Raw genomic sequence first — 26,276 nt, 5'->3', positions numbered from 1 at the left:
CTGAGGCGGAGCTAAACAACATGGCAGAGGCTGCAGAGAGAAGAAGCGACGGCATCGTGGTAAATTCAATCAAATCCCTCCGCAGGAATCCGACAAGTGTCCAAAAGTTTGCGCGCTCGTCGCTGCGCGCGTTGCGCATTCGGACCGACTTGTACGCACGAGTTTACGAGTTTTTCTTTTCTTCTTGTGTGTGTTTTTTTGTCCTGCACGTAAAAGGCCGTGTTTTCTGATGCATTCACGCTTTTACTCGTTCTCAGCATAATGTTTATCATCTCTCTCCTCTCAGATAAGCGATGATTGGCCAGGATACAGTTTAGACCTCTTCAGCTACCCAGCTCACTACTCCGGGGATTTGGATTGTGTCGTCGTCCCTCACGGCGTGATTATGGACAGGTACAGGACTGAAACAAGTCAACCCTCCTGTCCAACTGGAATTGATGTGTCTGCTTCATAGATAAGCCCCCCATCATAGATACCCCCCCCCCCCCCCCCCCCCCCCCCACACACACACACACACACACATTATTACCACTTCAAGTTGTGTCAGTGATTTCATTATAATAGCAAAACCAAATATGTGAAAATCTTTTAAATGTGTCCACTCAGCAGGTTGACGTCACAACTTTCACTCTAGACTTTTAGCAACTTTTCAGGATTTTCTACCTAATGAAAAAAAATTTTTTGAGGGGGGGGGGTCACAAAACATGGTAATTATCTGAAATTAAGAGGAGAAATAACTTTTGAAAATAGCTATAGATACTAAAACTTATATTGCATTTATATATATATATTTGTAGCTTTTCTGGATATTTTTAGAATTTTTTTTTTGTCTTTTTTTAATCGATTTTCCCACTTTAGTCATTTAGCTGCTTTCAGCCACCGCGTGTTTCAGTTGTTGGAGCAGTTTGAACGATAGTAGCATTTGTTTTTTGTAGTTCCTTGTTTTTCTTACTTTTTTTCTTTTTAAAATGTATCTTCTTTCTCTCTTTCTCTCTCCCATCCATACGAGCAACCTTTTTAGTTGTTTTTCTCTTAAAGTTTTGAAAGTCAGCGTGGTTTGTAAACAGAATAAAAATACAAACGGAATGCTTATTTACAAATAATATATAAGTAAAAAAACTGATGGACTCTTCACACGTGTGCGGCTCACCAGTGTCATGCCTAGCAATGCCCCGCCGCAATCCACTGGGTGGTCTCTCTTTATTATCAGACTTGTTCACGGACAATGGTTTGAAGAAGTTTTTGCAGACGACTGTTTTCAAGTGTTCACCCGCAAAGTCTTAACCTCCGTCATTATATGAGCACAACAAAACTTCACCTGGACAGAAACCTTCACAGACGGTGGTTTGAAGGAGTGTTCACAGACAATGGTTTTCAAAAGTGTCACTATACAAATACAGCAAAATTTAAACAGTGCAGTAAAACTCTCAGACAATGGTTATAGGAAGTGCTTTTCAGAAGTGTCCATAGACAAAGGTTTAGAGCTTTTATTTTGTTATACAACAATTTATACTGGACAAGATTGTTCACAAACAATGGTTTTCTGAAGATTATGTTTTAGTTGTTTTTTTTATCATTGGTCATAGACGGTGGTTTTCTGCTCATCATTGAATTCCACAAGAAATGCAAACTTTGAGGAATCAGGGTTGTCGTGTTCAGCGTGATGAATTCTCCGGTTTGTCGATCGCTGTCGGACCGTTGGGAGGCTTCGTTGACGTAAAACCAGAATTTCTGAAACTGACTTTTCGCTCGCAGGACAGAACGTCTGGCCCGAAACATCATGGACGACCTGGGCGACCACGACATCGTGGTGCTGTGCGTCCTGAAAGGCGGCTACCAGTTCTGCGCCGACCTGGTGGACCGGATCAAGGCCCTGAGCCGCAACTCCAACTGCACCATCCCCATGAGGGTCCACTTCATCCGGCTGAAGAGCTACCTGGTGAGGCCTCACGCGTCGCCATTCGTTTTAATAAAACTGCTTTGTGTTCTCTCCGTGGAATCGATATCGTCGTGAATCTGGATTACAGTTGTGAGAACGCAGAGCCTGCGTCTCCTGCTGTGGACGATCGCCCATGATGTCATGGTGACTCTGGTATCTTTGTGTAACTTCTGTCATTACTAGTAGTAGATGTCTGTGTGGTCACTGACGGCTGGACGCGGGAGAAGAAATCTATGTCTTTTATCTTTACGATAAAAAGGAAGCAGAGCGGTGACCTCTCACACGTCAGAAGTTTAACTGCACACACGCACTCATGCAACAGTTTTTGTGTCACACCAAGTTCTCAGTTTAATTCCAGATTAGTGGTAAATCTTTGTGGCAAATCTCTGCATCTGTAAGAATAAGAATGGTGCTCCATTTGTTTTTCCTGTGTTACAGTTATCTTATTGATGTTTCCAGTGTTTTGAATGCTATATTTAACCCCACCCTGGTCTTCAAAAACACAAATTAAAGCACAATGCTGTAACACTATCATCATCTTTTAAAAATATTAAAATTATTTTTTAAATAATAAAACTGCATTGATTTGATTTAAGCCACTATGAGCTCCTCCTTGGTTTTAAACCAAAGTGCTTTTTTTTTTTTCATCAGTCTTGACTTTGGAACAACCTTAATGTGGAGATCCAGCAGAATCTAAAAGTTCCTTTCCTTTAAAGCCCCAAAATTATCAGACATATACCTGAGGGTTTTTTTTGTTTTGTTTTTTTCCTCAACAGAATGACCAGTCGACGGAGGATCTGCACATCGTCGGAGCAGAAGACTTGTCGTTTTTGGCAGGAAAGGTATTTCATCTTCTCACCTCATCGCCGTCTTTCACTGTTCTTTTTTTTTTTTAAAGTGTGAGGAAAATGTGTCTGTGGGATGTGATGGCAGACGACAGCCTGTGGAGGGCAGCGTGCCTTCCTCTCCTCTTCCTGTGGAAATGAAAGATGGCAGCTTATGGCAGACCCAGGAGATCCCACAGCAGCTGCTGTAATGTGCTTGTTTAAAGGCTTTCTCAGTGGGAGGGGGCTGGAGGGGGGCTGGAGGGGGGGCTGGAGACCACCACAGTGCTCCACTTAGTATTTCACTGATGTGTTGAGGCGTGTCGACTGTTCCCAAACCGCATTAGAGTGAATGATTCACTGCTTCAAGACGTTTCTTCGACAAACAGAACACATCAGAGAAGCTGCTCTCAAGAGTCACCGGAGAAAGTTTCTCAATTTTTCATGATATTGAAATATTTTTAGTTTTTCCATCATCTGATCATAAATAAGTCATTAAAAAAATTCTACTAATTAATTTTTTGAACCGGTTTAGCATTAAGGTTAACCCTGGTTGTTTTTTTCATTTGGACATAGTTTTCAATATTCTTGTTTTATTCCCATCATTGTTGACTGTTTCCCACACGCCAGTGTATCCTGGACATTCCAACTTCAATTTTCTGACGGACATACAGACTTTATCTGTATCAGTCTGACTTTATTATTCAGAATCTTCCATGTTATGACTCCTTTCTCGTCACTGCGACTTAAATATTATTGTATTTGCAATGTTCTGGTTCACTTTTGAATTTTCTGACTTAAATTTAACACTTTCAAAGTCAAATATTCTGAATTAATCGTTGACATTTTAACTTTTTCGCAGTTATCTGACTTTAATTCGAATGATAAACATTTTTTACTTTGTTTTCCTACATTTTAGTTTACATTTTGCCATTGTTCTTGTTTTCCTACTTTCTTGCTGCCCCTGGTGGAATTGTGCACGTTGTGATGCACCTTCTGCACACATGTTGGTACATGTGTATGAGGTCAATCTACCAGTTATCTACTGCAGGTCTGGTATTTCTAAGCATTGTTTTTTAAAGTATTATTAAGCCACTGTCTTTTGGGCCGTGCGGCCTGCAGCCGGGGCGAGGTGGAGTTGTCTGGAACAAGAAGAGGATGTGATGTAGTTGGCGTGAGTCACCGCTGCCTGCTCTCAGCAGTATTTTAAGTGTGCTTGTGAAATCCTTGAGCTCGCTGTGATGTACAGCTGCTTTTAGTCCTCTAGTTTGGGACTGAAGGAAGTGAGCAAAATGTCAGAATTTTCATCACATGTTCGGTTTACACGTTTTCCCTGGAAACTTCAGGGGTAGTCACTCTCTGTAACGTCGACCAAACGGATGCAAAATATATGATGAATCATAAATCCATTCATTACTACTGAATTCTTTATGTTTCCACTTTAATACCTACGTTTAACCACTTTCCCTGTTATTATTCAAAGCTTTTGCCAGTACGAAGCAGTCTTGGCTCCATTAAAGTCCATTTAAAACCGGAGGAGCAAATGTTCATACTTGTTGATTTGTTTTTCTATCAATAATAAGTAATTACCGAGCACAAGTAACTGTTAAAATCACTGTAGTTCCTGTTACTTTGGTGATACGTGGCAACGGTTGGAGAGCTGCTGTCTCTCTGTGCTGCTCAACAACCTGATTCTGAGCTTTCACTGTTTTACAGACTGTTAGCGGTAACGCACAGCGCACAGCTCTTTGCGTGGGGCTTCTCCAGAGGTCTGCTGCCCCCTGAATGGATCTGTAAGAATAACCAGGCCCGAACAAAAGCAGGGCTGCGTGCTCGGATGAGCCCTTTGTTCGGAAATCACAGCAAACGGGCAGTTAAAGAGTCTCACTTGGTATCTGGTCGGCGCTCAGTGGAGGTGGAGCTCCCGCTGTGGCTCTTTGTATAAATACTGCCCAGTTGTCTCCAGTTGATTAGACGGACATTTGCAGAATTCCAAGTATTTGCGTGTGATGTTCAGAGCAGGGCTGTGAAGGGACGGCACATTTCGAACCTTGATGACATTTTCATGCTGCATTTGCATGTTTAGGTAGGTCACTGAAAGCAAATAAGCACATAAAATCCGCTCGTGAGTGAGAAGGTAGAGAGAGAATAATTCATAACTTTCCTTTAAAGATTAGATTTATGCTGCTTTTTTTTTATTTTTATTGCACTTTCAAGTTGTAAGCTGACAATATCTTGCTGGGGTTCGTTTTTCCCGAGCAGCATGTTGTGAAAGTGTGTTCGTGTCTTGCAGATTACTTCCTTTTTCTAATCCAGAATCATTGTTTCCTTCTCTTCCCTCCTCAACGCGCCCTCATAAGAACGTCCTGATTGTGGAGGTGAGTCAAACATGCCGTGGCTTCCCTGTTTTTCCTCTTAACTACCGGTACACAGTCCTTTTGTTTTCCAGGATGCGTTTGGTAATCCAGGCCAAAAAAAGATCCATTTAAAGTTTTGTTTCCTTCGCCGAGAGTTCAACATGAGGAAACTTTTTAATTGTCTGACCCACATTCAAGAAACCAGACTGTTGGGGATTTCATACATGATGTCAAGCTTCTTTGTGAGCTTAATCACCGGGGTCGTCTGACACTGACGAGCGTGTAGACTAAAGACAATGAACATTCTGAAGCTGTGGTCATTAGTCAGTCACAACTATTTCAAAACACTTTTTGTGCTACCATAACTGAAACCAAAATAATCATTAGGACTCATATTTTTGAAATAACTCAAGATTTTTTGTTTCCATTGAGATTTTTATTTAATAATTGTCACGTTTTGAAGAAAAGCTAAAGTTATATGAACTTTAAAGGGCTTTAAAGATGCTATATATATATATATATATATACATATATATATAATGATTGTTAAATATTTGAAAATAATATTAATTAGAGATGTCTTGTAATACCACTTTGCACCACACAGTGGTGTATTTAGTCATCTTAGAAGCTTAGTTATCGCTTATTCAAATACTTATTTTCACACTCAATGCTTTGATGGATTTTATTTGTAGAATCATGAATAAATGTTTCTATCATCATGACAGCAGAATGTATTCAAAGCTAAAAAAATAAGGGGGGATGGAAGAGTGGTAATAGTGTAAGATGTTTGTGAAAACACAGGACTTCATATTTTAGTAAAAGAAAACGTAAAAGAACTAAAAACTAATGCAATTGAAGAAAATATTGTAAAATGAAGAAGATGATCCTACGGAAACTATTGCAGCTTTTACTCTCAAAGTAAACGTAGCTCAGCAGAAGGTGGTGAAATATATCCATGAGGGAGCTGCATCCTGACACGTTCCCATCAAGTTTCATCCTGAGTGACGGTGACTGAACTCAGTCTGGAGTTTCATTCTTGCCTTGATTATCAACACTGTCCCACTTTTTCACTTTTCCTATTTTCCTCCTCGCAGGCCATCGTGGGCACCGGGAGGACGATGAAGACTCTGCTGAAGCACGTCGAGTCTTTCAAGCCCAAAATGATCAAAGTTGCCGGGTAAAGTCTTGCCAGTCAGTTTCTGGTGTCGCAGCAGACAGAGCAGGAAGCAGAGTGAAGAAGTGGTAGTCTAGACTTGTGAAACATTCAGACTGTAACTGAATCCTCGCCGGTGTGTTTCATGCAGGTTGCTGGTGAAGAGAGTGCCTCACAGCTCGGCCTGCGTCCCCGACTGTACGTACCCAGGAAATCTGACATCGCCCTCTGGTGCGTCAGCAGACTGAGGAAATACTTAAAACTGGTCTCTGTTTCTTCATTTCATCCTTTCAGACATCGGCTTTGAGATTCCCGATCGCTTTGTGGTGGGATATGCCCTAGACTACAATGAGTACTTCAGAGACCTGAATGTAAGTCAGAAAGAGTGCAGACGGCAGTATCACTGGCAGAGTTCAACCAAACTTTAATTCTTGTGTGTTCTATGGAACCATGTCGCTGCTATAAGTTGACTATGAGTAATATTAAGAAATAAAGTCATCTTTATTAAGTTAGACAGTTATTTGAAAGAAAGATCCTACTCATTAATGTAGGTCGAGGTTATGTGAGTGTTATTTCAGCTGTAAACAGACCTTTAAACCTCAAAGTGTAACTTATTATTGTATTTGTAGATTAAAGGTCCAAGTAGTGTCCGTTCTACATATTCTTCCTTCGACTGAATAACTTTTACAATTTAAACCCTGCCTCATTGCGATTAAAATTATTTTGCTATCACATCGGACAAAATGGACCGATTAAATGTATTTTAAATCTAAATGTAGTGCAGCTTGCAGCTCTCAAACTCAAGAACAGGTATCATAAATCTCTTAAAGTGATGCACCTCAAACATTGGTTCATTTAATTATATCATAACCCACATTCTGCATTTATTAATTTTACTTAAACATAAAGATGTTATTTTTGTTCAATATATGGGGTGCAGGAGGGATTATTATAGAATGTGATGATTGAAGAAAGGAGAAGGGGGAGGAGTATATAAGTTTTACTTCTTCCATCCCCTTTACAGACATGTTGAATAAGATAAAAGCTATGAGTGTAAGTATATAAATAAGTACAGGTGTGTTTACTTGGATATAGATTATTTTGTGTAAATGTATTTTCATAAAATATATATTTATTAATTTATATTGTGTGTGCGCGCGCGCGCGCAAGTGTGCATACATTTGTTTTTTCAAATTATTACAAATACATTTTTATTTATGTTTGTATATGTGTTTTTGACATGTCTGGAATGAATTGATTTAGACGTTATTTATGTTTTATATTTATGTATGTAATAGCTTATACTATTTTTAAACTAAATTTCTTGATTTCTTTTAATGTGAGACCCCAGGAATGAGCCCTGAGGAACACCACAACTTAAGAGTTAAACCCAGTGATCGCAAACTTAACCAGGGGGTGGGGGGGTCACTGAAGTGGTACAAGAAAATACACATTTGTTTCTCAAAATGTGTTCTTTCATTTCAAATATTGGATAATAATAAAAAAAAGTGAACAAATCACAGTTTTTAGCTTTAAAATAAGATTAATTTCTCCCTGAACTACAGTGAAATTCCCTCAAAAACGTTTGAGACCAATAGCAGTCCTATGGTGGGCACACAAGCAAAACCTGTCATACACATTCTTTAATACCTCTGGTCTAATGTTTGAAAATTTGCTTTTGAAAGTCTTTGAGTGAAATTTCAGTCACCTGAAAGATGCTCTATAATTAAAAGTTGGCTGATATAAGTGAAGGAAAAAAAAGCATTGATAGACTTTTTGTTCTCTAAATACTGTCCTGTTCTTATATCGTGACTGTTTTTGTTTCTTCTGTTGTAGCACATCTGTGTGATCAGTGAAAAAGGGAAGACAAAGTATAAGATTTAAACGAAGGCTGGTAAAAGAGCCGACTTTCACACGGACGTCGCGGACGCCTCTTGTTCAACTCCAACTCCGTTTTTATTCTGACATTCCTCTAACGGCACATACCAACATGGGACAGCTGATAGTTTGAGCCAAACGCTTTGCAGCACTGATTCACCAGGAAAATGTTTTAACTCGCGGAAACTTGCCAGGAAGCTGTTACTAAAACACAATTGTCTCTACAACCTTTTGTGTGACTGTTTTGTCATGTTGGTGAGCGATAATGAAATGAAAAGGAGATATTTCATTTAGGAAGTTTTGTTTTTTTTTCTCCTCAATGTTTTTAGAGGTGGTTTGTCTGTTTTACCTTTCAGGAGCAAATAAGCTCGACTTGTGATCACTGTGTGTGCTAACTACCTCCTGTGTATTGTTTTTCTACCATTTTGCTTTTCATAGTTTCATGTACAATAAAATTCTTAACCATAACCATGAATTGTGACGTTTCCATTGTAAGTGCAGCTGCCTCACATCTACTCTTCTAAAGAGCCACCCAGAGGCATTATTAATACGTAATAAGACTTATTATAAAAAAAAACATACGTTTTAAAGCTTCAAATAAAACTATATTTAGTTGGTATAAACACATGAATATCTTTTTGTCATTATTACATTTGGAATAACTGTGTTATGTCATGTATTCACATAATGAATGTAGATATTTAAAGCGCTTCATTACAATTCGGGTAAAAAGAGTGCACGATTTCAGTATTATGTACTTTGTAGTTGTAATCTTCTGTTGCATATTTTTCCTTACATCTTGTTTTAAAGAGTGCTCCATAGACAAATGAGTCAAATTAAGGTTATAAAATGAGAAAGGATCACATATTTCTTACTACAGTGACAAATTGTGTCACACAGAAAGCAGCTTGGAGTCCTTTCCGTTTGAACTGTACATGTTTGATGGTGTTTCGCTGCTCTTGTTAATCTGGATTCTAGCCAGTGGATGATCACCACTCTGTGATCCTCAGACAAGCCGAAGCCGGAGTCGGAAACATCAAGTTACTTTGCTGTGTGCCTAAAAAAAAAAAAAAAAAAAAAGGTTCCGATGAGTGAGTCTTGGGAACAAAAGCGAGTCTGTTGTGTTGAGCTGTTGTCCTCTTTGTGTACACCTGACATCCGACTCCCAGCCGTTAAGCAGGGAACATAAAGTACCACCAAGATAAGACCGTTTTTTTTTTTCCCCCTCTCTGGACTCCCAGGTCTTCAGGGGATTCCAGTGAAATGACTCTGACCTTTTAACTACAATTAACTCTACAATAATGCATCCAATACAACATGAGTTGCAGCATTAAGATCTCCTGTAGTCAAAATATCAATGAAACTCTGTGGATGTACTTTATATGGGTAAAGGTACTTAATGAAAATGTTCAAAAACCTGTGATGTGGCTTCTGTGAAATGTGCTATTATCACACAATACTAGATTCTTGGTTAGTTTGTGAATGTATTTTTTTGTTCAATATGGCTTTATTCAATTTAGGGTGCAGGAGGCAATCCCAGCTAACTACTTGTGGAGGTTAGATAAACCCTGGACCAGAACAACTGTGATAAACATCAGTATTGCAAAAAAATAAACTGGACAGCGATGGAATGTTTGCCAGTGCTTTAAGCATTCATGCTCTGAAAATTCTAATGACAGCACTGTGAACATAAAAGAAAATAGCAATTAATCATGATTAATCCACAAAAATAAGGAATTTACCTTATAAAAACCTTTTATTTGAATAACAGCTGTTATTATTTTATACCTGGTGACCACAGGGCAGAAGTTACAAGCATAAACATTTAGAATACATACAGACCCCAGTCTATGTATCCATGTCAAAACATTAACATTAAAAGAGTCAGAAACCAGCAGTTCAAACATGTTTGAAAGAAGTCTAAATATAGTTAAAAAATTATTAAAAACTTGCCCCAACTGTATTTTGGAACACAGTTCACACAGCTCAAAGAACACACTCAAATATCATTCTGAAACTATCCATGGATCTATTTCCAGTAAGTGTACACTTAAAAGCAACACTTTTGAACAAGAATTGCAAACCAGTCCAAAACGTAGTCAGAAAACTGACTTGAAAGTACTCTAAATAGAATTTAAAGCAAGTCCCTACAAAAGATAAAACCAAGGTCAAACAAAGATTGAAAACCAGTGTGATACCTGTTTGTTATCAGTGAGAAAGCAGACCAAACAACAGCTGTATTCCAGTTTGAGTACTAGAAACTAGTCTAAAAACTGAAACAAAAGATATTTCTTTCTAATGGGAGTTATGGAATCTTATCACACTTACATGTTTTATTGTGTGTTATTGTGATTTTTATCAGTGAAATGTGTTATAGAGATGAAATGTACTTACATTTATCAAAACAAGATATACTCCTCCAAAAACTGGTCTGAATGTAATTTAAACCTAGTTAAAGCCCAGTTTTACCACAAATTAGAATTAACCAGTGTGATACTTGTTTAAAGATGTAAAATCAGCCAGAAACCACTGTACTGATATGTAAGACATTTTAACAAACATTTGTTGAGGTAGACCTGGTTTAAAAAGTCAGAATCGGTTCAAACTGAATGTAAAATTAGTCAGAAAACAGATTAAATAACAGCTGTATTTGAGTTTGTGTATTTAAAACCAGTCTAACAAGTGAAAAAAGTTATTTCTTTCTCATGGGAGTTATCTAAATAATCTTATCGCACTTGCATATAATTGCTTTGTGACTTATTGTGAAGCACTTTGGGATTTTTATCTGTGAAAAGTGCTTTACAAATGAAATGTACTTCCTTACATGTACATTTACACTCAAATCATGATACTAGTCCAAAAATTGGTCAGAAATCTATTTTAAATAGTGTGAAAGGAGTCAGAAACCAGATTAAATAGCAGCTGTAATCCAGCTCAGACATACTCCAAAAAAGTGGACCCCGTGGAGGTAAAATTGGCTGGACAGGACATCTTTGTGAAAGTGTCCTCCCTCAACTGACCTATGCAACAAAGACATGCCAATCCCAAGAACAGGTGGCCCCTTATGTTGGGGAGGCATAAAAGGGGGCATTTGTCAGGGTCCTGAGAACCGGGGACATTTATTTTAGGTAAGTCAGCGGGTTTTCGCCAGTCGTCCGAGTTGATAAAAGAAGTTAGCAGCATTAAACGATAAGTATGTCCAGCAGCACCATGAGGGAGCAGAGATGATCTGCTGTGTGAACATTCCTGCAGCACGCAGCTCGACCTCACGGTGAACCGGGACATGTGACTCCCGGTTCGCCACCAAAAACACGAAGAAGAACCGCAAAACACACTCTTAAAAACATCGGTAACTTTATAATTCATCCTGCGTGCTTTATGGGCGACATTTGGACAGTTAAAAATAACAACAAACAAGCAAACAAAATCACTTTTTTTTTTTTAACGAGCGGTGCGGTGACTTTTTGTAAGCTCGCTCCTGATTGGTTAGATCAAATACAAGACCGGTTGTGATTGGCTGAGAGTGTCCTGTTGACTGAAGGTGGACACACGCACAGTCACACACAGAGGGAGAGCTCAGGGAACAACGCTGGGAGCGACAATAAAACATCCAGCCACTAAAGCGCACCGTGCGCCTCGACTCCGTGGCTGACAATGAGTGGGTTTGGATTATTGACTGGGATGTTTTTCAAACTAAACTAAACGATGAGACCGCCCGTGTACGCCGTGTTTGAGCTGTGTTTTGTGGATAACCGCCGCCCGCCCGGAATGACGCTCCTTTCAACTACACAGGTAACTTTGGCTCAACTTTTAGCATGGAAGCTAACACAGCTGCCTCCCCTCACGTCGCTTCTACCGACTTTCACCGAGTTTCCTCTAAAAAAACTTCGCCGGCGGAGGAGACTCCGGCGGCCGGTGTGAGTTTTCCTTACTCGTAGCGGTGGTATTTCCAGGAGAAAACACCGACGCTTGAGCTTCTTTTGTGGGGCGCTTGAGAACAACAGCCCGACACGCTGCGCCCCGGAGGACCACCAGACAAAGCAGCCGCTTTAAAACACCAAACCTCGGCTCACTTTTCCTAAAAACACACCGTGTAATAGACCCAGGCAGCCTTTTCCCCGCTCAGTGTCTCATATTTGAATGTTCCTTCCACTTGTTGCTGCTCCATTCATTATGCAGTGTTGTTGAAGCTGCCAGGTCTTTAAACCTCTGACATTTAGTTCAGCGTCTAAAACTACAGACAGGACTTCAAATGTTCTTAAAACTGAAAAATAAAGCAGAAAGTAGTTCAAATTGAGTTTATAAACAAGCTACTTCATACAACAGCCGCGATCCAGTGTAAATACAGTTTATAACAGAATAAAAATAGTTGGAAACCAGTCCAGACTTTTCTCAGTATCACTCCAATCATGAGTAAATAAGTCAGCCAATGTCAGGTTGAAAACAATAAATACAATACAACAATGCTCGTGCACTAAAACTGGTCAAAATTAGTAGCAGTTCAACTTACATGAACTATTTAAACGTTGTGTCTAAAACTGCAGGGGAAAGACAAAGATTTAAAAAGAGAGAGTATCAGTCTGAACAACTGATAAACAAACTGGGGTAAAATCTCATTCTTGAGGTAACAGAGCAGCTTAAATACAATCCAAACCCCTTAATCCACCCAGAAACCAGTCAAAAAGCAGTGGAAAGAATTTAAGAAGCAGTCTAATCTGCATTTAAAAACCTTTCATAGGCCTCGTCCAAAAGTAGGATGTCTATACAGGGCAATAACTTACAAGTTGAATGTGTCCACAATGCTTTAAACAAACAAACAAAATTTTTAATTACAGTCCATTAACAAACCAGTCAGAAACCAGTATAAATGCAGTTTTTTTTAACCAGTCACAGGACACTTTACTCTCAGTAGTCACTGACACCTCCTAACCCAAGTCTAAACTGCTATTACTATGATTACAATCCAAACATGGGTTGGAAACAACTCTACACTGTTGAAATAGTGAGAAACCAGTACAATTGCAGTTAAAGACCAGGTAAAAACCAGTAGCAGGTCAATCTATGATTAGAAGTCTCTAAGTACACACAATTTATTAACAACAGTGGACCAGATTTAATATACTAAAAGTTAGGAATCTGTACAAAATGTGATTCCTCTCAGCAGTCACTTATAGCCCCTCAAACCCAGTAGGTCTAAGCACTCTTAAAAACTCATACAGAATGCAGTCTTAATATAGTTTAAAAAACAAACAAAAGGGAACTACTGATAGGTACAGAAACCAGTCCAAATACAGTTAAATAGCAGGAAGGTTGTAGTTCAATCTATGATAACAAATCAATCAATCTTAAATATAGACAGAAATTGGTGCAAATGATCTTAAAAATGACAACTAAAAACAATCCCCCATGCCTTTCAAAATCACTCAACTTCCCCACACAGCAGTCTGAAGCAGAAGCAATTTCGTTGTTCACAAACAGTCAGAAACTGATGTAAAAACAGTTGAAACTCAGCAGCGGTCCAAGTTATGGTCAGTACTCAGTTGAAACCCCTTAATCATAGTCTGATCTAAGGGCTGTAACCAGAGTAAATCTAACCTAGAAACAAGTCTATACAACAGTCTGCATTAAACTAGAAACCACCTGTAAAAACCTGTAAGAAACCCGCCTTAACAAGGCTTAAAAATCAGTCAGACATCAGTCCAAACTATAGTCAACCACCAGTCAGAAAACCCAGTGTAAACTAGTCATAACCAGTGTAAACATAATTGGAAACAACCGAAAACCACCCTAAAGCTAGTTCAAACACCTTTCAGAAACCTGTCTCAGCACGGTGTAAAAAAAAAAATAGCGAGAAAGTAGTTTGAATACCAGTCCTAGCAAAGTAAGAAAACCGTCTTAAAAGTAGTTCAAAACTAACTTCACACAGAGAAACCTGTGATGTGATAATCAGATATTGGAAAACTATGAAACCTGTGGCTTGTCTTTTATCCAATAACATGCTGTAGTTTTTTTTACGTTCCATCAGGATCAGGCAAACGTCAGCAGGAGCCAAGATAGTGAAGAGTTCTAATGTGGCAAAGGCCAACAAAGACAAATATTTCGAACGGTAATGGATGGTATCCCAGACAGAAACGACCTTTTGTGTTTGTCTGGGCTTCACTGTTGAATGTTTCAGGCAGACTGCTGGTTCTCCCGGTTCTACAAATATGGTTAGTTTCCTAAAATTAGATAAAAAATAACAAAATGTGGCTTTGTTCAAATGATGTTCAATTTCTTCTTTCCTAAATCAAGTTCTCGTTCTTCTTTATGAAGTGAATCTTCACATTCTGAGCTTGTTTGAAGATGGAAAAAGTAACAATCTGGACTGGGATCAATTCTTTATGTATTTATTTTAACTTTAAATGAGTTGATGAGTCTTTAACTGTCAAACTTTATTCAAACGTGGCCATTAAAGAGGTTATCATCCCCAAAAATGTAATGTAACTAAAGGTAAAAATAGAAAGAACTCAAAAACATCGCAGGAAAGAGTAATGTGGAAAAGGAACAAGGACTTGTATGTTTCTGGTTGAATTTATCGAGTTTATACTTGTCTGTTCAACCCAGTCGCATCATTCTTATCAAAAACATTGAAAGTGAATCAAAAAGCTGCTAAACTTAATATAATTTATATAATCTGTTTCAGGAGCTTGATAGAAGGGTTTTTTGTAACGTTTATTCTCATCCATCTCTTCTAAAGATTGAAAAAAACTCAGGAAACTTGTGTCAAATGTTAGGACTACAGTTTTGGGTTGTGCTTCTGATGAAGCGGGCAATGTGGAAAAGGACCTTGTCCTCGCGTACATATGGACACTTAGTCTGCAGACTGGAACTTTTACAATCAATTTTCTGCAGCTGTTGTTGTTTGTGTGTCTTTAAAACGTCTCAGTGTCGTTAGGTGGAAACTGGAGGTTGGTTGTGACCCCGTTACATAATACTGATTGTCCATGATTGAGCACGGATGGTCCACTGTTACCCCCTGACCTCATGGATTCATGTTTTACAGATTCTTGGTTATTTTTCAGTCCAGCTGTCAACTGGTTTGACAAAGTCATCTATTGCATTGATAATGAACTGGTTTGATCTTGTCTCTCCCACAGATGGACTAAGAAATCCTGCAGCGATGGAGGTCTGAAGTCAAAAGTGTGAACGCCTGTCTTTTTTTTTTTTTTTTTGCTTCCTGCTCAAGCTTCATTTTTCGATGCTGGCAGACGGCGGGATTTTAACTGGATTTGAATGATGGCGTCTCGTTGGGTTCCTCCCTCGGAAGATGACGAGAGGCAACGAGCGAGATCTTCCTACTGCGAGGTAAAAAGAAAAGAAACAAGTTTCAGCTTCGGTCGGTTTGTTTTCCTCTGAATCTCAACCTGTGTTGGGAATATTGTCTTATCAAGTAGCACTTTAATGTAATGCCACTACTTCTAGTGGTAAGATACTAACTATTCAGTCACTAAGGCCCTGTTTACCTGACAGCATCTTCTTTAGCATTAACCAAAGCTGTTGTCTTTACAGTTACTATTTCATGAAGCTTCTTCAAATTTATTTTACTTTTCATATTCCTTTATATATATATTTTTTCAAATTACAAAGAGCACACATGCTGGGAAAATACAAGGCACTCTTTCCGGTGTTTTGTCAAATCGCACCCTAAATACAGCTATGTGCTCATCATTAAGGCGGACTAATTGAAACCGATACTGAAAGGAACACATGAGTTGTTTTTCCAAATAGCTAATTACTTTTAACTACTAACTCACTCCTTTTGAGGGCTCTAACTGTAATCAAACTCTAATGTTCAGAAACTTGCACAACATGATTATGCTGTTTTTTTTTAGATCGGAAGGTATTGTTTCCTTTTCCTCTGTCCTTTGTGCTCAGGTTTTGGCTTGTATTAAAAAAACAACAGGTTGTGTTGCGCTGGGAAGATTTCTAATTTGAAACGATGCCTAATGTCACGGCTGGGAGTGGGAGGAGACAATGACCCTGCAAAGAACCGTCTTTCAGATTTTTAAGCTGTGACCCCTGTAACACCAGACAGGACGCCATCTGCTCCTCGGAGGGCTTCTAGTCTCACTGAAGACCATCAGAGTAAACGTCTATTTATAGCCACGGTAGATGTCTTATCAGCTTTAATCAAATATTCAGCGTGCCGTTGAAGCCTCTTTGTTTCTATCGAATCTCCTGTGAATGAGGGACGTAAAGCTCATTATGTTGTTACTTTTAACAGGCTGGAATTGGATTTTTTTTTTTTATCACTGGCTAGAGCTCAGGGAGCAAATAATACCTCAACTGGACAGTAAATCAATGACAGAGTAGTAGAGTGTGGTTTATAAAGTTTTTTTCTCCACATGGCTGACATTAAAGTTAGTCGGACAACCTGAACGTGCACCACGAGCCTCAGCTGGTAGCGTAAGGTGATACCTGGAGAAAACAAACTACAGCCACTGTATACACCCTTAATATGACAGAGTAATGCTTCTGTGGAGGATACACAAATATGCAGTTGCATAACTTTTCATCACATGACACAAACAGAAAAGGTCATTTGCATATTACAGTAAAAACACACTCCTGTGTGTGCGTGTAAGGCCTCAGTACAGTGCAGTCAGTGGAAATCCTTTTCGCAAAGCCCACTAATAAGCCTACCACACGAACCAATTCACATGCTAATGTTGTGCCGGAAACCCCCCTCAAGCTTCTGTTTCTGTTTTGCTGGAAAAGATGACTTTTGTTGTTGTTGTCTCGCCTTAAAATCTGTGCAAGCAAATTCTGAGTCTGTAAGTATATTTTAGATGATTAAATAATGTGAACAGACAATGATCTGCTGCCTTAACGCTTATGAATTATGATGTTAGGCTGTTAAAAAAAAAAAAAAAAATCTTTCTTTGACTGTCTTAGGGATTTTTTTAGACTGTAACACAGGGATCATGATGCTCATGCAGTCATATCCTCAAATGCCGTATAAAAGCCAGATGGCTTCTTTGTTTTCCCTCCAAAGAAAGAGCTGCAGAACCACGTAGCGTTGAAGCTGCTCGCCTCACTCGGGTCATCCACTTTCTCATTTTGGTGTCTCTTTTTCACAAGTTACGCTTGTGACATTTACAACGCTTTGTTTTTGCATTTACTGTGGATTTGTAGTATTTAGCATTTAATGTTGGCACACACCAGCTACATTTTTTTTTTTTTTTAACTTGACATTTTCTGATAAACAGAGGCTATCTGGGTAATAAATGGCGATAAGTGAGCTGAAATAGTTAAATTAGGTTTTATACTACTGCAGTCCCTCAGGAACTCGCACATGGTTAAGCAGTATTACTATTGTACCAAAGATATTGTTACAAGTGATGATTACCTTGTGCTGTGCTACAGTAGTACCACTGTATCAATGTTGATACCGTCCAGCACGTCCGAGTCTCTCTGGTGGCGGAGTGTAACATTTTATCACATCTGCTTGTCGTGACCCCCGACAGTTGAAGATACATCGTTTGTTGCATTTCCAATATGACCATAATTTCATGAAGCTTTCAGATACAACTTCATCAGCCTTAGACTTTTTGGGCTGATTTTACTTGGTTTCTAAAAAAAAATCTTGCGTTCCAAATACAATCTCTTTATTTAATCAAGATATTTGTTTTTGGAATGATCCTAAACCGTTTCAGCTCAGTGGAGCCTCTGTATTTTCTCCTGTTGTACCTGCTGAATTAAGAAAAACAGCAATTCTTCCATTGTGAGGTTATTTTGTCATGACAAGAGTTAAAAAACATTATTCATGCCGTAATGGAGGCCAATAAGTGTGCTTACTTTTGATACTACATGAATAATTAATCTCTGATAAATTCAGTCTAATGAGGTTTGATTTGTGGTTTTATTTCTAAAACTTGGTAAAATTTGATTCTTCACTATATTATATCTTAAATTGTGTTTTTACTGTGAAATTCTTGTTGGTTTGTCTCCAGGGATTCACAGTTCAATCAATTATTTTTTTCTTTCTTTTTTTGATGTTTTAGACAAAAAGAGACATTACTGTCTTCTCTATCTGGGATGTCAAAGATGTTTTTCTGAACATGAATAGCACAATGAGGAAAGACTCGATCACACAGCCCATCTCTTGTGTTTTCTCTTGAGACACTGCAGACACGACCCTGATGCCACAGGAAGTCACAGACTTCTTCTATCCAATTGAAGGTCAATTTTCTTTTTCCGATTGCCATCAGTTAGCCGCACGCAGGCTTCTGTCAAAGGCAGCCGGGCTAAATGAGATGAACACTGAGCTTTAATGAAGCCGTGCTCGTGGGGACAGGAGGGAGCCTGTTTGTCAGGAGCCCCCCAACAGAGCTAAATATGGATCGCACTCCATAATCCCAAACAATAACCTAATTCACTGTCTATTGTTCGGCTGGAGCATCAAATGTGAAGTTTATCCAGTACCAACAAGTCGTTACTTGAAAACCTCATTCCTACAAAAAAAAGAAATAGCGGAATCCAAGAACAGACTCTTCTCATCCAGAATTAACAGTTTACAGACAGAACACATTAATAGAAATAGTTGTTGAGGATTATGAAATAAAAAATTTTTTAACGCAGATATTTTAGGAGTGCATGAGGCTGCTATAAGTATACAATTAGAATCAGGTCAGTGTGAGCTTGTCAGACTACTGAAATGAAGTCCCTAAGCTTGACTGAATACTTTATTGGTTGCATGTTCTGTATAGATTTGTATAAAATGTGAGTTCCTCCAGCGGACAGATTTGGACGTGTTGGAATGTATAAACACTGATATGGTGGTACTAATGAATCCATGCGAGGTCATTGTTACCATCTCTGGCCACAAGCATTATTATAATCTTTTTTGTTAAAGAATGCTGTGATAGAAAATAAAATAACGCTAAATTGAGGCGAGAATCTTGAGGTCAACCTCTGTCTCGGGAGGACAATTTGTCCATTGTCCAAGTGACTTTGTCAATTCATGCTGTTCTCTTGATGAGGCTTTCTATTTCAAATGAGACTAATGAGAATATGTATAGAAAAGGAAATAAATGTTGCAATTTCAGAAAAATGTCTGCAAAGTAGCTTCTATTGCTACTTGATACGTTCACATGTCTGATAACTGCAAAGGTGTCGCTCTAGTCTAAACGTACCTGATTCCAGAGGAAATTCAGCATTTTCCTTCATTCTGTTGTTATTTTTTAGAGCAAACTTTGCCATGTTTTATTATCATTCAGCATTAGTAGCAGTGAGTTTATCATCTTACAAGCAGGAACAGCTCAGAGTGTCTGTCAGTGGCTTTGAAAAGCTCTCACGACTTATCATTTTTATTAAAATTTTATATACAAATAAGTTCATAAAATTGAAGTAAAAGAACCCGGACTGGATAGCAACAGGTAATTTACACATTTTTGTGTTAATTGTAAATATTTAGCTTTTTAAGAAAGTTTTTCAAATTGTTTCATTCAATTTTTTATATTTAGATTTTCTTTTAGGATTTAAATTTTTTTTTTTAAATAGAGCTTTGTTGTGTGCTATATTTTGTTTTGTCGCTCGTCCCACCCTCATCCAACCTCGTACTGCCTCATCCCAGCTGGTCCCGCCCTCATCCCACTTGTCCTTCCTCATCCCATCTCGTCCCGTCTCATCCCGCCCCCGGCTGCGCTCTGTTCTCTCTCTCTCATTACCGAAAGGCTTTTCACAGCTAAGTGCTCGGTTTGGACGGGATGTGGTGTAGAATTTGGCATCACGCAGGGAAGTAGGTTTTCAGAGCTGATTTCTTGTGCCTCGTACGATGTGGGTGATGTCAACAGAAGTCTTTTTAAAGCAGGCGGTGTGTGAACAGCTGTGATTCTCCGGGAAATTTACTGCGTGGACGGTGTGGACTCTCAGGGGGTGATCACATGTACTGTGATAATGAATAATGCAATCAAATCTGCATTAACAACAACAATTATCTACAACAAGATGAAACCAAATTGCTTTCTTCAAAGAGACACACAGACTAGGACAAATGGCTGGAAACCAGGGTGGTGATTATAAAAACCTATATAAAATACTGTAGAGAAACTTTTAGATTTTCGAAAATAAGTTCTCACTTAGTCAGCCTTAGACTGGATTAAGATGACAGAAATGTTCTGTGCAGTTGAAACAGTTGAAAAAATACTTTCAGAGAATATTTTAAACAAGATTACACACTATGAACAGAGGAAGTGCCTAAATATTTCTCCATTCTAATCTAGAATCGTATAAGAAAAAAGGTAAATATTGAATTTCTTGTTATTTCAACACAGAACATTTCAAAGTGTTATTCCTTGTTTTTGAAATTGAATTTTTTTTGTTATTGTTTGTTTCCCCCCAATGACTCTCATCCATCAGCTCTCTGGTGTGATTTACACAGTTACGTCAGAGCTGCAAGACTATAATTGTAACAGAAGTTTAGTGGAGGTGGAAGCAACACAACACATGTTGAGAATGTCCAGCAGGGCTCTTTGTGTGTATTTTTAGTGATTTGCAGACATGTCTGCATGACACCGAGCCTGGCCACTCATTCTTTGCCAGCCTGAGGAACACATGTGCTGGAGACTCTCTCCCAGCTGCCTCACCCAGTGTAAATATCAGCCTGGCATTCTGGTGATTCATAAATAGGTGAGAGGCATTCATTTGTGGGCAGCAAAGGGGAGGTGTGTAGTTTGATGTGGCTCCTTCCTTTCATGTGCTTTTCCTTTGTAGCTTCTCTTTTCTTTGCCACGAGTCCTTTTTGACTTCATTTCACAGTTACTTAAAAGTCGGTTTAACCTGAACTGTCAGGTTTCCATCAGAGTCTGTTAGGTCCTCTAACAACTGCAGATTATTCAGTGAATAAAGGAAATGGGGGATTCACGAGGGGAATACAAGTCTGGAATTCATTGAGCTGGAATGTCACAAGAGTATTAACCATGCTAGTGGCAATAACAACACTGCGTGGCATGTGTCTACCAGGAGGCACCCCCGCCTCCCCTCTTCTTCTGTTAGTCCACGTCCAAAGATCAGAGGGCTGGAAATCGCCCCTGTCTGCAGGAAGCTGAATCACATCCAGCAGACTGGGATGGGCAGCAGCAAAGCCGGCATCTCAAACATCCCATTGATCTGCACTGGTATCAGCAGCCGCTCTTCGTGGTCACAGACTGAATGTTTCCCAGTGAAGCTGCTCAGGTCTCTCACAGACACAGCAGGGATGATTGGTTCCATGTAGACGAGAACCTGTTCCTCCAGTTTCATTGAAATCCATTAAGTGTGCGCTGCACCTGCAGCCAGGAGGACTTTATACCTGCACGCTCTCTGCAGGTATGCACACCTGAGCTCACTGTGCCAGGGTTCCCACGCTCACCAGGAACAGTAACAATAAACATAAAAAAATGTTTTAAAGGGGGACCCTGCCATGAACTTTTAAATATCACTATATACCACCAAAATGTGTGATCATTCCTGTGTATATAACAAACGTGCACTAGAGAAGAAACCTAGATTATATTCACATTTTGGCAAGTTTGCTGAAACTGCAGGGTGACACATGCAGCCCTTTCAAATGGTGTGGTGTACAGCAGTTACCATGGCCTTGTTTTAATATTTAAACTGAGAGCAGTATTACACCCAAAAATACAACAACACTTCTAAATAACAACTTCCTTTGTGTTTTGGCAGCGCATGCTGAAACAACATATACATTTAATGAAAAGTAATAAAGATAATAGCAATGTTTTGGAGCCTTCTTTCATTTTCTGAAATGTTTGCAAAGACACAAAGTCCCCAAAATGCGTTATTTTTATATCAACATGTTGCATTATTGCCATTATTAATTCCTTGACAACTAAAAATGTTGTAGCATGTGTAATAGAAAAACTCTCACTTCATAAAAGGAATCCCCCCATTTCACCTACATTTTGGATCATTATGTGAAACTGTAATACTGTTATATACCAATTTTCTGTTGTACGTGGGGACGTAAGTGATTGCCACCATTTGTTTTTTGTCTTACTGGAATTTAGTTGAGTTGTAGTTTGTTGTATTTTTCATCCAAATGCAGCATATTAACGTAAAGAAATACAAATTGTTTTAAAATGTAAAGAAATGGCAGAAACGGGATCTTGCTACATTATTACCACCAACACTATATTTTCTGATATAAGAAAACGTTCATGGTGCTACTATGTTGATTACATCACATTTTGGTGATTTTGACTTCCGGTTATTTTTTTCCAACTGAGTTTGTGTGGCTTTTTCTGTGCAGCGCCACAACAAAATAGGATAAAACAAGAGAAACGTGTTGACATCAAGAAGTAAAAGAACCTTTTGTAACTGTATTTTCATAGGAACGCAGAAAAGTGCGGAGGTTCATGGATTTTTAGAGGATTTTGATATCTTGAATGATGTGATAGCGTCTGTTCCCGAGGAGCTCTGAAGCTCAGGTTACCGCGTTCAATAAGTTTTAAAAGCCGTCATGGGATCTGTGGTTATGAAGGTTTAGAAAGCAGGCTTTAACTTGGTACTGACCTCCGGGCAAACACTGCATTTCTAATATTGAACCTGTGACACACTCAAGATGGTTGAGAGGATTTTGGTGTGTATTGTCCTATTCTGATCTCCATTATGTTCAGTTTATGAAAAAGGTTGCTTTGCATTCATGACGATAGAAAAGCGTATCTGATGTTTCAGTGCATCTTCAAAAGGGGATTTACATCCACTCCTGCTGAGAATCCAGGACTAGTTTCTTTTCTTGACTCCCCCAGTGGTTTTGGGTCTGTGTTAGCACATTATTTCTCGTGTTTGTGTTTTCCCCATGTGGTTTGGCTCATTTTGTTCCTCCCTGCAGCAGCTGAATGTGAGCTGCTCTTGATTTATTTCTGTGTCCTTTGCTGAAACATGTCGACTGTGCCGAGTTTTTACCTCCACAAACCTCTAACCGACTCCCCTTTTCTCCTCCGCGCTGCTTAACGGGTGTAATTCATTCATTTTACTCGACACGTCGACCCAGGCGGAGACGGCCCGAGTGCAAACTCATCAAATTCCACACAGTGTGGGGGGGGGGGTGGGGTCTGTGTGAAGGGGAGGTGGGTGTGAGGGTGGGTTTGTTTGAGAATGGGTGAGGAGGGCTAGTTGTTTGAATGTGAACAGAGCCGTTCAGAAAGCTTCACCGCAGCAGTGGAATGTGATATGTGGAGATCTCAGAGACGTGGGTGTAGCTGCACATGTGATGGCACAAAGGTGTGAGGCTATAAATAGACAGTAAACACAGGAGAGAGTGTGTGTTGTGTTGTGTAAATTGAGAATTAGACCACAGTGAAATAACCTGATGTAGAAATAGACCTTCGTTGGGATGAAAACCACTCATAGATTAATAATAATCCAGTTAAGGGGTTTACAGCTTTGATTATGGTTTTCGCCACGGTGGTGCTTCAGAATTTATTGTGAAGAACAAAGTGAATGGTTGTAAAGTGAAGTTATTGAATCGAAATACAAGCAGTTGTTAAGTCTCCACTTTAAAAAGCATTCAGTTTGACATATTTTGTGAATAATTGCAGTTGATATTGGTTTCATTTATGGTTGGTTGACCTACTTTCTTGCATCATTACTTTTGGAAATGAAGTCGTCGGCCTCCTTTGTGGCCGACGAGGCCTGCATGTGGCCCACTGGCTGCCTGTTGACCGTGTCTCATCAAGGTATATATAAAGTCTCATTGCTCTTGCCATATATACACCTTGTGGCTGATAAAGTAATAAGTGTTTTATATATATATATATATATATATATCAATAAATGAAGAATATGTTGCAGTTCAGTGTGAACAAAAAGCTCTTGTGTACAAAATATATATATTAAAAAAACTAAAATATTTGTAATATGAAATTGGGAAAATATGGAGGTATGGGTCCAAATAAAGTAAACATATTTTGTCAACATCTTTGTTATGCCTGACAATCTTTAGGATCAAAGAGTTTAGATTTGGGTCAAAACATCTTGTAATGGGGGCTAATTTTCATTTCTAACCACAGCTTTTTCGAACATTTAAATCAGAGACACTTTTAACCCTTTTGGTTTAAGTTGTTTTTCATTGCTGCTACCATGCCAATTTAATTCATTATTCTTTAACAAATAGTTAATAATGAACATTATTATATAATAATTAACGTCTCCTGCATTTTTCTTTAGCTGACTCAGCATTTGATAAATAAAACATGACTGCAATCTTTGATCTTGTCACGTTCTGAGTGAAAAAAACAGCCAATCAAACTCGGTGTCGTGATGGTTGCATGTATCACGAGTATATAAGCATTTCTTTTCCCGATCTTAACTTTTCTTGCATCATTTTTCTTTTGAGGTCTGAAGCCGGTGGTAGCCTAAGACATGGTTGCTTGACGGTAACTTTACCTAAAATGGCATAACCTTTGTTCTGTGTTCCACTTTAGTCTGTACCGATCCCTTAATACTCTTTATACCAGGCATGAGGCAACAGGTAAATGTCAACCCAACCCATGCAAGATGAAATCTGACATTGTTGTTGAAGGTTGTGATGAAAGCTACAAATACACATAATATATTTTGGGATGTTTAAAATGTAGCCGTGCTCAATTTAAATTTCAGCCAGAGTCAGCTCAGTGTGACATTACAGCCTCTCTGTATTGTCTCCCCTCATAAATAGGTAGAAAATAAACACAGTTACTTTTGAACGTAGCGGGATAGTAGCTGGCTTACATCATCGGGTCAGAAGGAGCCACAGTTTCTAAGTCAAAAACATTTAATGGACTCTTCCGTAGAAGTTTACCACCGGTCCCTCGTGGTGGTACATCAGCTGCAGTCTTTACCCTGAAGGTGCGGGTCCCGGGTTCGAATCCTGGTTGAGGCAGGAATAGCATCTGGTGTAAAAACCAGATAAGTCTCCAGAAAAATTACAATGACTTGCCGTGATGGCATACACTGATGTAGAGTTTAGTCGTGAAGCTTTTAGTGTAATAAAACTCAAGTTCACATCGTCAGGGTTCAGGTGGAAGCTTTCACAGATGAACTGCAATAACAGAGTAATCGCATTAGCGTTCATTCCTTTGTAGCCAAACCTGATAAGTGATGCCACACCCGGAGCAACACCTACTTCAAATTCTTTCTCTCATCTCTCTCTTTGTTCAGAGCGACTCTCCAGAGTGGAGGGGCTCGGCCGACTCTCCCGGAGCGCAGTACCCGGCAGAGGACGAGCCGTTCTCATGGCCGAGGCCCAAGACCATACGTCTGAGTCGCACCTCTCAAGGCTTCGGCTTCACCCTCCGCCACTTCATCGTGTACCCACCGGAGTCCACCATGCATTGCTTCCCGGTAACGCTCCACGATGAATTACCGCTGTCACAGGCTTTTCATATTTAGCTCTTACTGCTACAGATAACCTGAGTCAACAGAATCCTGCTCCCTGAATTCTGTGATTCAAGCTCTGAAGTCACCTGAGTGTTTTTGTGTTTTTGCAGGAGGAAGATCACGGCCGCAGAGGTAAGCAGAAAAACTGGGCTGAGTCAGAGCAGTGCCTCAGATGACTGATAATGACTTATAATCTGTCCCCTCATTGGCTCGTTCTCCTTCCTGATGTGACCAGAACAATGCTCCTTATGTGTGTCACTGACTTTTGTGGAGGCATGAAAGGTTTTGTCAGCACCCCCTCATTGTGTTTCACGGGGCTGTTTTCTTCTTTGTTTCTCCTGTTTAAAAGGCCGTCAGAAAGACAGACGGCCTCCAAGTCAACACTGCATTCAGGTCTCCTACTTTTGGACTTACATCATGAATATTGCCTGGTTTAAATAAAACCCATTAGTTTAGACTTTTGATGGTCTTGAGGTCACTCTTTAAATTCACGTTGCACTTTATAAAGGGTTTGCACGGAGTGATGTCGCCTCATTCTAACGTTGAACTGAACACACAGATTTCTCCAAAATTCCCGACAACAATGTGGTGCCGCTTTAAAAACAAGGAGTGGCTCCATCGTGTTGCACCTCCTCTTTGCTTGACAGGAGAAGCACCAAATGACACCACTGTCTGCAACTCCCCATCATTTTATTGTTGTCCTAATTGTCTCTTTCTCTTCG

At 39.3% G+C, this 26,276-nt stretch overlaps 2 protein-coding genes across 2 annotated transcripts in view; both read left to right on the top strand.

Annotated features, from left to right (window-relative positions):
* Nucleotides 1-9,212, top strand: prtfdc1b (phosphoribosyl transferase domain containing 1b). Its single transcript, XM_080479751.1, has 9 exons — nt 1-59; nt 287-393; nt 1,756-1,939; nt 2,716-2,781; nt 5,124-5,141; nt 6,218-6,300; nt 6,428-6,474; nt 6,571-6,647; nt 8,113-9,212. Exons 1-9 carry the CDS (start codon nt 21-23, stop codon nt 8,158-8,160), a joined length of 669 nt encoding a protein of 222 aa, XP_080335877.1. The 5' UTR covers nt 1-20; the 3' UTR covers nt 8,161-9,212.
* Nucleotides 9,213-11,713: 2,501 nt separating this feature from the next.
* The window catches only part of arhgap21b (Rho GTPase activating protein 21b), a 45,909-nt gene continuing 31,346 nt past the window's right edge, over nt 11,714-26,276 (top strand). Inside the window, exons 1-4 of the mRNA XM_080458396.1 lie at nt 11,714-11,946; nt 15,291-15,498; nt 25,336-25,518; nt 25,665-25,686. Of these exons, the coding sequence (XP_080314522.1) occupies nt 15,427-15,498; nt 25,336-25,518; nt 25,665-25,686 (277 nt within the window). The 5' untranslated portion in view covers nt 11,714-11,946; nt 15,291-15,426. The remainder of the gene's footprint in view (nt 11,947-15,290; nt 15,499-25,335; nt 25,519-25,664; nt 25,687-26,276) is intronic.

The sequence above is a fragment of the Lipophrys pholis genome, assembly GCF_963383615.2.
Source record: "Lipophrys pholis genome assembly, chromosome: 1".
NCBI lineage: Eukaryota > Metazoa > Chordata > Actinopteri > Blenniiformes > Blenniidae > Lipophrys > Lipophrys pholis.
Note: the sequence above shows the minus strand (reverse complement) of the source record. Positions and strands in the feature narration are given on the sequence as shown.